The sequence below is a fragment of the Lathamus discolor genome, chromosome 14 (assembly GCF_037157495.1).
Source record: "Lathamus discolor isolate bLatDis1 chromosome 14, bLatDis1.hap1, whole genome shotgun sequence".
Lineage (NCBI taxonomy): Eukaryota > Metazoa > Chordata > Aves > Psittaciformes > Psittacidae > Lathamus > Lathamus discolor.
Window position 1 is genome coordinate 9,896,959 of NC_088897.1, and position 15,623 is coordinate 9,912,581.

Consider the following 15,623-nt stretch of genomic DNA (forward strand, 5'->3'; position numbering starts at 1 on the left):
GTCACAGTACGTGGTACCTCTTCAGTGGTAGTGCTTAAAGCGAAGAGTGTTTCTCTCTGCACTAAGGAGTCCGATTCAGCTATTCAAAGCAAGTTGATAAATTGCTTTTCATTAAGCGTCTGAGCGCCAAGGGGTTCGGTGTGTGTTCCAAGGAAAAAAAATACATTAATTACAGCTTCTGTGGAACATTTATCAATCACACAGTTATAAACAGTGCTAATGCAGTTAATTGAAGGTAGAAAAATTTACCTTTTGAATTTGGTGACTGTAGCAATTCCATGGTTGGAAAGCCAAATTGCCTGGAAGTTAAAATCAAGCAATACTTGGGGGATTGCCTGAGTAACCATGTCTCACATGGTGTTCACAGGGGCTGTGCTGCCCTTTAGCGTGAGATGCTCTATGGAGGTCAGGGCTGCTACAGGCCAAGTTATCAGCAGCTCAGCATTCATGTGGGTGGGTTTGTGCTGTATCTGCTGTTGGGCTGTGGTAGCAGCGTTTGTTCTTTTCTTGCCCACACAGCCAGTTTGTGTTTTCCATGCACAGGGATGTCTCACTGACTGTAGTACAGTTACAGCTGCCTCTTGTGGCCTGTCTATACAAGTTACGTATATTTGTGTGTCTGGTGTTGGTTTGTTTTGGGGTTTCTTAAGAAAAAGGCAAGTGTAGAGGAGGAAGGATGGACAGAAGCAAACTAAAGTCTCCTGCTCACCTGTAGTCAGTAAAACTTAATGTGGGAAATAGAAGCCTTTTGTGTGTGTAAGCTTTGGATGCAGACAATGTGTCTGAAGCATCTAAAGGAATCGGGTGAGATCCCACTGAAGTGTTTTATCAGGTCTGCAGACAAAAATCTCTGGTGCTTGTGGTGCGCAGAGGTTTTGAGAACATCTTGCACATTCGTGTTGCGTTCCCTGTGGCTGTTTTGAACTGCCAGCACTGCAGCTGGCCGGGTTTCATGCTTCTCAGGAAAGCACTGAGTACAGCAGAGACTTTTTATAGTAGCTCACAATTAATGTATTTCTTCTGTTGAGTTGTTATGAGATGGCCTTCAGATTCCTTGGAGGATTGATAAGGACACTAGGTCTGGGTCAGGACAAGCCAGGGGCGCACCAGCACCTGGTTTGGAAGGTTGGCAGGAAAACACCATCCCAGTGTCTGCTCCAGCTGTTCGGTATTCACCTGATGGCTTGTATTTGCTGCTGGTGAGGGTTCTGTACGTGCGTTGCAGCTTCTGTTTGAGGTTCTTAGAATGCTTTTCATCTTTACAGTAGGCTGCACAATATCTCTTAGGTACAGAAGAAGGTCTTATCTTGCCCTTACAAATGGTAAAATGTGTATCTAAGAGCTGATGTGTCTGCGGTCCAGCAGGAAGCTCTGGCGCTATGCAGTTAGACAGAGCTCTCCAGTTTTGTATCTTAAATACAAATTTGCTGTATATTTCTCTTCTTGGCTTGTAAATGGGCCGTTAAAATTTCACTATAGGTGGCACCTTAATTCAATATCCAAAGAACTAAATACCAAACCCAAGCAACTGTCAATGTGATCGGATAGGTCAAAGTGGTACACACACATAGCCAATGCAAACTGAAATCCATCCCCTGCGAGCTGCCCGCCTGTGCTCACAGCCACCAGCGCCCCTGGCTTGCGAGTCACTTCTTACTCTTTTAATTAATACGCTAGTTCAGTTTGCTGTTTTGTATGAAGCCTCATTCATTCTTACCTTATTTGCAAATAGTTCTCATTTTCAAGTGAATCTATTTTTAAAACTGGACTCAAAGCATGTTTTTCGGTATCTAACTAGTGTCTGGTTTGCTGTTCATGGGTCCCACAGAGGTGGAATTTGTTCAAATGTAGCTCTGAAATAATATGTGTATTTTTAATAATCAGCTTGCAATAAACAGGGGAAGATGGCTTCTTCCCTGCTTAGGGAACTGCCATAATCTGTGACTTCTAATGATATTCTAGAAGGAAAAACTCATCCTGGTGTCATGTGCAGCCACAAGGAGTTCTGTAAGTCATGATTAGGACTTTAATTCTGGGCTTTTACAGAGCAAGTGTGGAACGAGTGAAGATAATGGTGATCTGTGCAAAGCAGCCACTAGAGAGGGAACTATGTCATGTTTCCTTTCCCCTTTGCCTAGCCTGCTGTTTGCTGCACTTAAGAACAGCTTCCTTTTCAGATCTGAGAAGGCGAGAAAGTTGAGAGGGAGGAATTCTGGCTGAGAGCAGCATGAGGAAGCTCACAGCTCTTGCATGGCCTTTGTGGCAAAGTAAAGCCCAGAATTACATCCTCATGCTTCTCCCAGACATGGAACACATAGGAAAGCTGCATGTAACGCCAGTGTGGTGCAGGCTCTTGCTAAGGATGTTGAGGTTACAACTGCAGCCTCTCCACTATGGGAAAAGGGTCAATGGGTATTCTGGTTTCTTATCACTTGAAGGCAGAAGGAAGTTGCATATGAGGATGGAGAATGTCTGTTGGTGCGAGTGTGTGGTGCCTCCACTGGGGTATGTGTTAGCAGCATCCTGTAGTTTGGTAGTTGCCAGGCTGTGCTGGGTTGGATGGAAGTCATCGCAGCTAACCTTAGTGCCATGTGAAAACATGCACACTTGTATCTGTAAGTCTGTTTTGCATTTTATAGTAGCTGCTGTCATGTTATAGATGGTGCTGGAGCATAGAGGAAGAAGTTGGGCTTAGTTTGCTCAAAGGATAATGGATGCTTTGGAGGAAGGAATGTTTGTTTGCACCTCTCAGTATCTTGTTGCAGAAAATGGTATCTTCTGTGAACCCTAAGTGATGGGTAGGGAATCTGTTTTGCATTTTGAAAATACAGATGTAAGGTTAATACTCTGGGCATGTTATGATTTTGATGGCAATGCTGTATCTACCCGGCCTCTGCTCTTTAGCTGCTGTAGTTCAAGTGTAGCATCCTTTGCTCCCTTGCCTAAGCAGCCATGCAGAATTATGTACTGTGAAACGCAGCTAAGATACGTCCCAGACTATTTCTTCATCCGTTTCCCACCAATACAACATTAAAAACTTGGAAGTTACCATATAAAAGGAGAAAGAAAATTAAAGGTCAGAGTGCTTTGGTATAGTAAAAATTCAGAGGAGGCAGATACAAAGCTATTCAAATAACTTCTGACTTCAGGCAGGTGGATTTTCCTATTTCTTGCATATGTTCCCATGGTAAAAGTGGTATCTCATCTGTCTCATAGCTGACCACTAGCATATGTGTTTCAAGCACAGCCAGAAAATACTCCTTTGAAGCTTTGGCCAGGCCCTGCAATCGTCCTGACTTGTCTTTCCTACATCTTTCCTTCACCTTTAGAAGCAGCCTGCAACACCTGGCAAGACCTACTTAGCGCCTGTGTTGTCTGTCAGCTCCTGCCATGCTGCAGAATACAGAGTTAAATCTAAAAATAGGCTTAAAAAGAGGTGAGGGCTTTGAGCAAAGTAAAGTAAGCCACTGATTGGGGTCATGAAAGGGAATTGATGTCACTGGTTCTCTGTCGCAGCTTTCTTGAGCGAAGCAGATCTGTTCTGAGCTGTGAAAACGCAGAGGAGCCATAGTGAGCAAATGGCACTCAGGGCAGGGAGGGGTGGTTTGCTTCAGTTCTCCCCAGGAGACTGCCTGGAACATGACTTTGTAAGCCTGACGTGAGAAGCCAAGGTGGTATTGAATGCTCCACAAGTTCATTTATCTTCATGGTCTTCTTCCGAGGCAGAAAACTGTCACTCACTGCTGTCCTTTTAACAAGGAGTGACCGTGGCATCAGGTGATTAAATGCTTCATCCCAAACTATGTCAGGAACCTGTGGTGAACTGGATACATCCCTCAATCTCTTCTGTCACAGACTAGCCCATAATCAGGAGACCAGTCTTCTAACATAAATCTGGTCCAGAATAACCTTAAGCCCCTGTAAAAGGAGTTACGTGCAATTTCTGCCCGTTGCAGAGTGATTATGTGGCTTCAGTAATGTTTGTTAAGTGCTTTGATATGCTTTGGTGCAGGGCAGAGTGTTAATAATTAAAATTGGAAGGAAGTTCTAAAGTAGTACGTGGGGATGACGACTGCTTTCTGGTCTGTTAGTTAACAAAAATGCAAAACATAAATGCACAAATCAGCAGGAATTCAGTTTAACGCTCCCTTCCCCCAGCCACCTGCATGGGCTGACGAGAGAAAGCAGCTAATTGTCTGCTCTGCTGAGGAGATGAAAGAAGCTGGTCCTACAACAGGAAAGGCTATTGAACTGCATGAAGGTGGTAAATTATCAGCACTGAAAACTGAGTTGGTATCTTTATGTGCTCGAAAAGCACATTATTTGTACTGCTCTTCGCAGCGCCGGGGAGCTGATGAAACCAGCATCTCGTGACATGAATCTTATGTTTCAGGCCATGTAATTAAAGAGGTCAGTAAAACTGAAACTTGTTTTTGAAGCTTTGGGGAGTGTCGCAGGGTGTGTTTGGTGAGGACGGGCCCTCCTAATGGCTTTATCTTGGCCCAGCTAAAGAGCTGTTTGCAGAACTGCTGTGATTTGCTGTAAAAGCAGCCTCGTGTTTGTCCATTTTACTGCTAGCAGTTCCATTTGCAGAGTGCAGGCAGGAGCAGGCTGCTTGCCAGCAACAGCTTCATTCAGATTAGGGCTTTAGTTCAATTATGTCCAATTAACTTTTATTGCAGATAGCAGTGATAATTACTTGCGAGTCAATTTTTTGGCTGTGGTTATCCCAAGGCTAAAGTCTGAGCTTGATGGATTTTAATAACTGAAGTGACGTATCGCTTTTCCTCTTTTTTCCTTCTTCTTTAGGCCTCAATTAGATGAAAGGTCAGAAGCTATGTAAAAAACCATCTTACAGTTCAAGCCAACTGTTCTCCTCTTCAGCAGATGCGTAGGACTGTGTTTTAAAACAATCTCTTGGGACTGGCCTAAAAAAAAACCCCAGGCTTTTTAAACTCTAAGATCATAACCTTGAGCTTGCTGCGGCTTTATCCAAAGAGGGAATTTGATGGAGCTGATGCCACACGTGGCAGTACCTGGAGCCGGGAGCCACTGCCTCGGCTTTTGTTACTGCACTACATCCTGTTCAAAATTGCTCACCTAGAAGCCTTTAGTGGTAGCCCTTGGGCATAAGGAGTGTGATATGAACAATATTCCATTTTAAGTGCTGGTGCCCCAAAGCTGCTTCATTTCTTTCCTTGTTGAGCACTGGCATCGCAGCTCGGGGAGAGGAGCAGAACTGCAGCTGGAGCCTCCCCTCTCCCAAAGCACCCCACAGACATTTAAATTCCCTCTGCCTTCCCCTCCAAACTGTTTAATTTTGTTGCCTGACTAACATTGTAAATGGAGGTCAGCCTGAAAGCTGAAATGGTTTACAAGCAAAATCATAGTTAATTAAACTGCAAGGAGCCAAAATTGATTTTGATGGAAACTCTAGCAAAGGTCCATCTGAATGCAGAAAGCCAAGAGGTCCTGTGCTGGCAGATGCTGACAGTGCATTCTGCTTGTCACAGAAGGCGACTTTCTATTGTTCACTCTTCCTATTTATTTCTCCCCAAGTACACTCGATGCTATTGTGATTTATTGCCGTCTCAAAAGACTACCTCTCTGCACATTATTTTGCAGTTTTCCATTTATAAAACATTAAAGAGGATGTGATACCAGCCTGTGATGAATACAGGGCTAGTTTGGTAATTTTGTTCCAGGAAACAGTAAGATTTATCTCTGGCTTTTCAGCAGTCCTGGGAAAGGGCCATGCTGGGAACTGCCCATGAATAAAGGGGGAGTTTTAAGGCAGGAAGCCTGTGGGATCTGTCCATTGAGGCATGGCTGACTGGAAGGAGTCATATCAAACGCTGAGGTTGGCCGTGGGGGTTCAGCATGTGCAGGTCACACAAACAACTTCTTGAACCCCTTAGATTTCAGGTTACTTCAGGAGAGGGGAGAGGAATGAGTCTCATTTGGTTTTGAGCAGCCTGCCAGGGGGTAAATGAGACACTGAGTTTCCCTTGGAGCATGAAAATTGGCTAGGATTCAATTCTGTTTCCTGGCAAGCTCTAACAGACGTTTGTACCAAAGCAGCTTCACAACCAGAGTTAGTTTTGGGTTTTGTTTGCAGCATTTATGTTATGCTGAACTTGGAACGTGCCACATGCGCTGTAAATCCCGCTGGCGGTTATGGAACTACATGGAACTACCTTGGGAATAAGGAGAAGTGAAGTGTATCCACCAGCTCCAAGTGCTTAACAACCCTCACATGGCTTATGGGACCCCAGGGTGCTGGAAACTTGGAATAGTTCGGAGCTTTTCTTTTGTCTGGAGGTGGCTGCTCCTGCTTCCTCCCGGCCCCAGGCTTTGTCAACAATTCCTGCAGTTAATCGTGGAATTTCAAACATGCATGTTTACGTTCAGGGCCTAACTTTAGACTTCAGCAGCTTGCTTTCGTCTCAACCAGCTCAGCTTCCCATATTTCACCGGTCCAGGGTGGTTTACAGGGAGTGTTTCCTTTGTGTGCTTACCCTGTAAGGACTCTTGGGAGCTTTAGAGACTGGCGTAGTTAAAACTTGGCAATAGCTCTGCATATGTGGTCTGTTTATATAATGATAAAGCTGTGTTAGAGTGTTAGAAGTTTCCTAGGAGTACCACGTTGCTCTACACCTAAGTTTTACTCTAGCTTGTAAAAGTACCCCCTGGCCTGGAGAGCACTGGCTCTGGCAGAAGCGATGCTGAACACTGAATATCAGGCAGAAAAGAATGTATCTTTTTAATCCAGAAAAGCAATATCATGGTAAATTTTACTGTAATTGATCCTTAGCTCTACAGGGAGGGTGTCCCTGGGCAATGGGTGGAGGTGAGTTCTTTGTCCTGCCTGGTGAACATTGGTGGTGATAGGACTTACTCTGAAAACCAGTGCATGGGACATCGCTGCCTGGACACTGATGTGCAGGTAAGGCTGAACATAAAAGTCATTGTGGGGAAGTGACAGTGAGCCCCAAATCCCAAGCACTGCACATCCCTCTTAAGCTTAACATGCTTCGATTTGATGATTAATAAATCTTAGAAGGAAAAAAACCACCCTCTGTTCATGTGTCTAAACCTGCTAACTATTTCATAGAGCATCCTGCAGTACGTGAGCTGTTAAAATTCTATCCTGCAGCCAAATTAGATTAAAATCACTTCAAAGCAGGGTATTTATTTATTTATTCCATCTAATGATTGTTTTCCTCCAGAAATCTACTTTATATATATTTTCAAGACAGAGCTCGTTGGGCTGTGTTTGGCAGCATACACAGTTTAAAATACAATTTGAGGACTTTAAAGGTAAGGGTTTCACAGCTGCCACATTTTGCTGGGTGCCAAGCAAGCCTACTGGTCTTGCTTTCCAGTTTGCAGCTGACTGGTTTACTGAGCCTCGTACAGTGCAAAACCCCCTTGGTTCCTAATTCCTTACATCCATTCCAGTTCCCCCAATAACATCCACCCATCCTTGGAGGGACTGGGGCAGCTTTGCAGGTGCTGGTGCCCACACAAGTTGCTGCTGTGAAGCCAAGTTTGCTAGTGAGAGGTCTTGATGTGCCAAGTTCAGTTTATCTCCTACTCTGGACTAATTAGAAGCAATAAAGCCAAGCGCAGGAGGGGGTGATGGGCCAAGCTGCCTTCATGTGAAGACCCCTATTGACCTGAGACTGTGAGTATCAACTGTTTGAGATGACCGTTAGTGCTCACCTCAATCCCAAACATGATGGGGAAATTTCAGTTCATGTTATCTGCGTGATATGTTGGAGTTGTCTGTGTTAGCTTGTGCTGCAGAAGAGCCACTGAGAAAGCAGCAATCAGGTGCTGAGTATCTCAAAGGGAATACATGTCAAATAATTTCTTACCATAAAAACCTGAGTGGGCTTGTTTGTGAAGATATTTCGAATACTGAGATCTTGATTTTGAAAACCACGTTAATTTCATAGAGAACAGAAATTGGAGCAGGGTTTTAATTACGGGATTCAGTGATGGAGTTAAGGTCAGCACTTCTATAGCAGTCTGGGTTTCTGTTTTCAATGCTCGGCAGTGACCTGCGTGGCATTGATTTGCCTATTGCAAATCAAGCTAAAAGAATGATATTATGCTTCTATTTAAAATTATAAGTCTAGTATTTTCTTTAGAATTATTATTGCCACCGCAGTCCTTACGAACCTTTGGTATCACCTAAAATGATTATCTGCCTGCAGGAACAACTTGCCTTTATAACCCTCTCTAAAACATTAGTGTCTGTATTGGAGCTAAAGCTCCTGTAAATACATGTTTTGACCTTCAAGGAAATACTTGTGTCTTATCACAGAAGCCCAACTCTTCTGAGTTGAATGCTGTGACCACTCTTTAATCACTTGTTCTCTCTCTTGATGTGCTATTATTGTGTTTATTGCTGTGTCTGTGGCGCTGAGCCTGTCAGCAAGAGGCTTACTCCAAGAGCCACAGTGTTGAGGCTGTAATGAGCCTTAATGACAGAGCAGGTGAGCAAACCCACCACGGATCTTGCTGTCAGAAATGCTGCTTGTTCAGTCAAAGAGCATGTTGAGTGCAGTGCTGTTTCCCTCTGTTGGGGCTGCACGCAAACTTGTCACCAGTTAAATAATGTTGTAGACACCGAGCTGCTTTGGTTGTGCAGGGATGGGAAGTAATCCTGGCCTGGCGTCAGATGTTACTGGAGGGAAAGGTAGATGTTTAGGTGAGTATGAATATTAGGTGAGTATTAGACAATGGTGTGACCTGATGGTTTTCTCACTCCGGAGAAGGCTCTTAATTTTGTTTGTCTGGTTTTCACTGAGAAATAGGTCTTGGTTTTGCCGGTCTTCTGAAGCTGATGAAATGAAGCAAACAGGAAAACACAGTGACTGTTTTTTCTTGCTGACTGTGAGTGTTTCTGTTGCTTACTCAGGTAAAGCTCTGGCAACATGCAGTGCTTTTGTCTTCTGATTAAAAAGGAGCTGGCTTCTCATTTTGTCTTTTTGGTCGTGCTGGGCATGATCTGGGACAAGAAACTGCTGCCCACAGGCTGTTTGCAGAGTTTCACTGAACACTGCATCCTATATATATGTAAGGCCATATATATCTGTATATATCTATATATACAGAGTGGTGAATGAATCCCATCTGTAAAGGCTGACCAACTTTTCAATCCCTAAAGCGATTCCTTCGAGTTGTGGGTGTGACAGGTCTTCAGTCATCATTTCTGAGCACCTTCTGAAAGACTCCAAGAACTCCACCTACTGCAGAGGATGAGAAGAAAACCTGGGTTTAGATCTATCTTACAAGGTTTTACAGCTACGTATCTTCAACTTGTGGTAGCGGAGATCGTTACTACCTCCTAGGAACAAAATGGAGAATGATGTAAGCATGTTGGTGGTTGAGCTGTCGACCCAGCAGCTTGCTGAGGTTGTGTGTTTGTTTCTCACAGCCCTGAGTCACTGTTACTCTGAGTGGGAAGGGTGAATGGGCAATAGCGTGGAGTTGTCAAGCTGACATTCAGTGCCCAAACCTATTTTTAATTGTTAGTCTTAGTGGCACCCGGCGGGCTCACTTAGCAACACTCAGCTTTTGAGAGCTCTCACACAGGGAAGATGCAGAGGTTCTCATAAATTAATGTTTGTGTGAGGTTTTGTTGGCCGTTGGTTTAATCAACCTTTGCATGTTGAACCAAGGATGTAAACATGGAGCTAATGAATTCTACACAGTAATTGCTGTGCTACAGGAAAGCTTTAAGTCCGTGCTGTTTGCTGCACTGGTGCAAGTGTTCCTTGGGTGGTCTGAGGTTGACTTTCAAATTAAAGTCATTAAAACATCCCTGTAGAGCAGTCTGATTCTGGAGCTTTCTGGAGCATGAAGGTGGTGGGGCTGTCCAGGACACAGCATGGACTTTGGCACATCATGGGTCATCCGAAGGGTGTATGTTCTTTGTGCGGTCCTCAGCTGTGTGACTCAGAAGTGGCCTCTGTGGCTTCTTCCACCAGTCTCGAGCTTTCTGTTTCTCATCTTTTGGTCTTTGAATGCCTCCCCAGTTGCTTGAATTGGGGTGTATGAAACTGACTGGAATTAAATCAGCCTATGACTTCTGAAGCTTTCAAGTCTTGCTGTGTCTTGAGGGTCATAGAACAAACCCCAAGGCCTTTCTAGCTGTTCCTCAGGTGTTTAGGCAAAAGTACTCCCTGTAGAGCAGCACCAGTGCTTTGGCACAGAGGAGAAGTCAATTGATTTCTCCAGTTTGGCTCAGCCACCCTGTTTCCCAAAGCTTTCTAAAGCGCTTGTGGCCGGCTGTGGCTTGCTCCAGTGGCTGTGGCAGAGGGTTCTGGGCCAGGAGGCCTCTTGAGACCTTGTTCCACCTTAAATATCTCTCCATGATTCTAGCTGGGAGACTTTGAGCCTGAGTGAGGTTTGTTGAGACCCCCCCTGTTTGTACACGGATGATGGGATGTGAGGGCAGCCGTGCAGTGTTTATATATAGTGCTCTGTGCATTTGTTTTGAGGTTTGATTTCCTAAATGCTGACCCTCTGCAGCAGAGGCTGGTGGCACCTCTGCAGCTGCTTTGTGCAGGAGGCATGTCTGGCTGTTTGTCTAACCCAGGTTAGCGAGTCTCCTGTGAAATGAAGGAAGTTGTAGCCATTCATCTTCCAGCCTAATGGACCACAGAAATTACAAGCTGTAGCATGCAGCTTAATCTTGCCACAAGGCAGAGTGCTGCATACTTTGCCTTCAATTTATGCATGCCGTGCCTTTTTATTAAATGTAAAAGAGCAGTTGACAGGATTTCTCCAAAGGACTTGCTTTGGCTACGCTTGGTAGATAGCCAGCACATTTCAATACAGTGCGAATGAGTGATGGTGGTTTCTGTACCATTCGTAACAACCACCTTTGAAATCTGAGGATGGAGTTATGGGTTACCCTCTGTGTGTCAAGCAGCAGAGGAGAGTGAGACAGCTGTTTTAGTTATAACCCTGGAGGTGACCCACTTCTTGAAGCATGGCCACTGCCGTTATGAGATGCAGGAAGGACTGGAGCAGCAGTTGCGCATCTGTGCTTGGTCAGGCCTTCACGCAGGGATGGCTCTTTGCCGCTTTCTTTTCTCTGTTCCTCCTTGTATTATAACTTTGAATTGTCTCTCTGTTGTTGCAGTGTGCAGAGGAGTGAATGCCCCATGTTGTGTTAGTGCCTGTCTGCCATGCTGGCCTGTCTGCCAGGACCAGGTGACCTCTCCTTTCAGCTTCTTTCTTACACGCAGATGAACACTGGACTTCAGAAATGTGAGTGACGTTTTGTCTGCAGGATGTGGTTAACTGTTAAATCTGGCTCTGGTACAGCTGTGACATAAACATTTAGGATACAGTGGAAAAACTGTTTAATGTTAGAGTCTTTCTTTTGTTATGCCTTCAAGGCATCCATCAGTAATGGCTCTGAGAAATGGCTGTGGAGGCTCACGTGTGTGCAGCAAGCTTTCCCTCCCCTTTCCTGGCTTTATAAAGGTTAATTTTAACCACAGCAAGATGAAATGCAAGTGAGGTTTCTGTGAGATTCGTGCCTCTTTGCTGAAAACATTTTGTGCTAAAAGTGTGCCAGCTGACTTGCTTCTTCACACAACTTTTTCCTGACTCTTTTTCACTTCCAGTCGTTTAATTACTCCTAGAAACCAATAAAAGTTGGATCAGGCTAATGCAAACCTTTTGAGGTCAGCAGCTCTGTTGTTCTACACACCTGGGGCATATACTGCAAGTATTAGTGATCTAGCCCAAATTACTAAAGTTCAAAGTTTCCATCTTCTTTCTGACGTCTCTTTGGTGCCTCTGAAAAGATGTCTGCAGAGTTCTCTGAGAATCTTTTTTTGATACCTCCAGTCATTTTTTTGATGGGTATAGTAGTGTTTTTTAGAGCAACTTAGGCTTGGGAATGTAAGGTCACTGGCTAGAGATTTGTGTTAAATCTTACTCTGCCTCTCCTCTTTTGCACATTGATTGTTCAACTGAAATTGCAGAAATACCAAGGTTTCTCCATAAGATCTGTGTACTTGGCTCTTAGGGCTTGTGACCTGGCTGTCCTGTTTGGTATGTATATTGGGAGATCTCTGTACCCTCAGTTTGCTGATGGACTCATTGCTCTTTAAAACCCAAGGAGTTTACAGTCCACTTGTAACTAAATTGTTAGCATTTAAAGGCTTGTGATGAAAATAGGTAAGATAATTTTGCAATGAAGATGACATGCTCAAAGTCCTGATCCTGCCAGAAGTGAATGAGACTGTTCATGTACATGTGTGCTCCCCCTCAGCACTTGCATAGCATTTATGCCAACTCCACAGGCTTGGTAATTGTAATGACACTTCCAGCAATAGTAAAAATCTTTACTCACAAAAGGACTTCCTTAGGTGGCATGAAACTGGGCACCTCTCCTTTCTCTTTCCCATTTCTAGTTCAAGCTTTGCTGACTGATGCTTATTCAAAAGGTAGGCTGTTGTGGTGAAAACATGCCGAGCTCCTTGCATCACATGAAGTTTCTTTTGGTGGTTCAGAAAGCTTAGTTCTGAAAGCAAATTGTTGAGGTTCATGTGAGGGTAGCTGTGAATAAATCAGGTATTTGCTAATGACACCTTTACAAGGCAACATGCTGATACATGGGCAGTTTCTTAACCTGATGGTACCTGATGCTGTTTCTGAGAACTGCTTATCCCCGTGCTGTAAGCATCTCTGTATCCTGCTTCGGGAAGAGCTCCGGGTACTGCATTTGAAAGAATTGAGGACATAAAGTAGCTGGCAGGCAGTGGGAATGCTCGGCTGTTCCAGTTTGTTCTGATTTATATGGAAAATGAAACTGCTTTTACAGACCTTGCTCACCCCTGCTGCAGATGTGTGTAAGATTAATTGGTGCATTTCTCTCCATACTGTACATGCACAAGCAGTCTAGCCCCTGGCCAAAGTAGAGCTGACATAATGAGCATTTTTAATGAACAGTGACTTGTGACTTTGGGGGGTTGGAAGTGGGCTTTAATAATAATGCTATTGCCTTTATGAAAGGCACAGAACTCCACATGATAGCCTTTATTCAGATTTACAGTGTTTGTATTCATAATTTTTAAGTGTAGTTTTCCAGATTAGACTTTTTATTAACGCTTCAAAATCCACATTAGCTTTTTTTTTCTCCTCACTTTCAAATAAGAGGCTTTTTTCTTAAAGCTGGTCTGTGCAGTGGGAGTTTTGAAGATTAATATGCACATATTTTTTCCTTTCAAACTGATCACTACAGGACTTCCAGTTCCAGTGTTTTGCTTTGAATTCCAGCCTGCATCACAGGAAAGGCTCCCCCTGAAATTCATCCTTAGCCACACAGGGGATTTCTCAGTGACTCGAGTAGAAACCTGACCAGTCAGTCGGGATACTCAAGACTGTTTGGGCAGTTTCTGCAGCTGCTGTTGGATATAGAAGCTGTGATGCAAGGTCTGAGTAAGAAAGGGTGATTTTTACAACAGTGCTGTAAAGTCAAGGTGAAAGGTGCTTCTTGGAGAGCTCTTGTTGAGGTGGATGGGATGGATGGATGGATGGACAGACGGACAGAAGAGAAAAGAGCAGGCTGGCACTGAATCCGAGGTCATCACCAAAATAGAGGCCTTTCTAGGGGCGAGGTCTCTTTCTGTAAAACCTGTAGCAACTGAGATTTTTATGCAGAAGATGGGCACAGATGGGCTCATCCAAGCGCGGATGCTCTCGTTAGGGTAGGGATCCTGAAAGCCCGTTTGTATGTTGTTTAATGTTAATGAAAATTTAACCGTGGGCACTTTTAAAAGCAGCGGGGTTTAAAGCCTTCTTGTGAAATGCACTTAAAAGACGTTACATTGGTGCTGAGGTGAGGCAGAGAAATCTCATTTCGTGATAAAAATAGCTCCAGCGGTGAGAGGCGCACAGGGCTGTGACCAGATGAGTTGGTTGCCACGGAATTAGCAGGAGTGTGAGCTTGCATCTCACCAATTTACTGGGGTAATTACTCACATACACATCTTTACCTTACAGTACACATGAAATAATTACTTTCCAACAAAACTATTCTGCCCAGCATTTACCGTTAGGTAGCTTTGTGGAGCTCATCCCTTTGTTTTCTTAATGTAGTTTCTCATCTGCCATCCACCTCATTGTTTTATGGCCTGAATTCTTGCACACGAATGATGAGCGTATTCTAATACCAGCATTTCCTTTTGGTCTGTTCTAGCGGGTTTTCCATTCACTTAGTTACCAGACCTACTTGACTTTGACTGGTTTGTAGGGTATTTGTAGGGGATACTCAGACTCTTGCTCAGCCCGTAATGCCTTTCTCCTAATTTTTTGCTGTCTTAATTATTACAGCCATTGAATCTTGCCTATGGAACTACTAGCAAAGCACATTTTAAGCAGCACTTTGGGGCACTCAGAAATACATCACCTTCAGGCCTGAGTAGAATGACTGAGTTAGTTCATAGTAAAAGGAGCATATTCTCAGCTGTACGCAAAATGGGCGCTGTTTGAAGTGATGAATGGGATTTAAAAGATGGTTTGCTGTTTGGTAGGATGCCAAACTGGATGTCAGTGCGTCATTTAAGTTTAACTGAGGGGTTATTTTCTCTCATCAGAGGAAGGAGCACTTCCAGATTTGGGATTACAGATGTGTTGCAACTGGTAGCTGCAGCCTGTTCAAACATCGATGTTTCAGCTGCTTTCTAAAAGCTTCCATCGTAGTTTGTATAACAGAATAGGTCCTTGAGTAAAGGAATATTTAGTGTATCTGTTTATTGTTTACCACCTCATTTGATAATATGCCAATAGAAATGTAAACCAGGCCGAGAAATTTTGGTGGTGAAGGTGTCCTGAAGTATCTGCTTAATTCTTCATGTGAAAATAAAAGCTTTATGTGACAATGCCACGAGCATAACATGAACCATTGCACAGACAAATGTGGGCTCCTTTGTCTGTTGTCAGTGGTTGTCCTCTGATGGTGAGTTGCAAGGGTCATCTCTTGGGAAAGAAACAGAACTTTATGAGCATGGACAGTGCTAAGAATGAAAGGTTGGGAGTTCATGAAGGCTTTGCCTTTGAGGGAAGGTAAATGCCATTCCAAAGCTCTTCTCTCCACTGGGAGCTCACTCAAAAGGATAGATATAAACCACCTGCCTGCAGCGACAGGTACAAGGATATGAACAGAGGGGACCTTCAGGTTGATATCAAACGAGCATTTCCTTTGATGAAGAGAAAGGGTGGTGAATGCTGGTGTTTGGACAGCACAGGGAGTAAGAGTACAACTGGTGCTGTGGTACGTGCTGTGCTAGAGCTGCAGGACAGCCTGCTTACAAAGCTGCTTATGTCACAAAAGACACTTTTAACATTTCTATAATTATCCTTTCTTTGGGTATCCGTTTTCTGACCCTTAACTTTCTGAAAGTGAGTGCTCTTAGAGCAGTGCTGCTCTCCCTCACCTGTGATGACTGGAAGCTGCAGGATGCAGAGAGAAATGCCTGGTACTCATGTATTCAGGAGTCTTTTGGAAGCGATCACTTAAGAGAAGCAGAGGTGGAATGGCCCAGCTCTGCTTGGAATATGATTATAGCAAGAGAGGCACAAGCATTTCC

The 15,623-nt window shown here is 44.0% G+C and overlaps 1 protein-coding gene across 6 annotated transcripts in view; it reads left to right on the plus strand.

Annotated features, from left to right (window-relative positions):
* Positions 1-15,623, plus strand: part of FAM222B (family with sequence similarity 222 member B) — a 36,757-nt gene that overhangs the window by 15,053 nt on the left and 6,081 nt on the right. The window contains exons 1-2 of one of the 6 annotated variants that reach the window (XM_065694493.1): positions 4,184-4,410; positions 11,162-11,289. The exons of 2 other annotated variants lie outside the window; for them this stretch is intronic. In XM_065694493.1, the coding sequence (XP_065550565.1) occupies positions 11,208-11,289 (82 nt within the window). In that variant the 5' untranslated portion in view covers positions 4,184-4,410; positions 11,162-11,207. Of the gene's footprint in view, positions 1-4,183; positions 4,411-8,406; positions 8,905-11,161; positions 11,290-15,623 lie in introns of those variants that run through there. 3 more of the 6 variants (XM_065694494.1, XM_065694492.1, XM_065694496.1) reach the window with 3 other exon arrangements.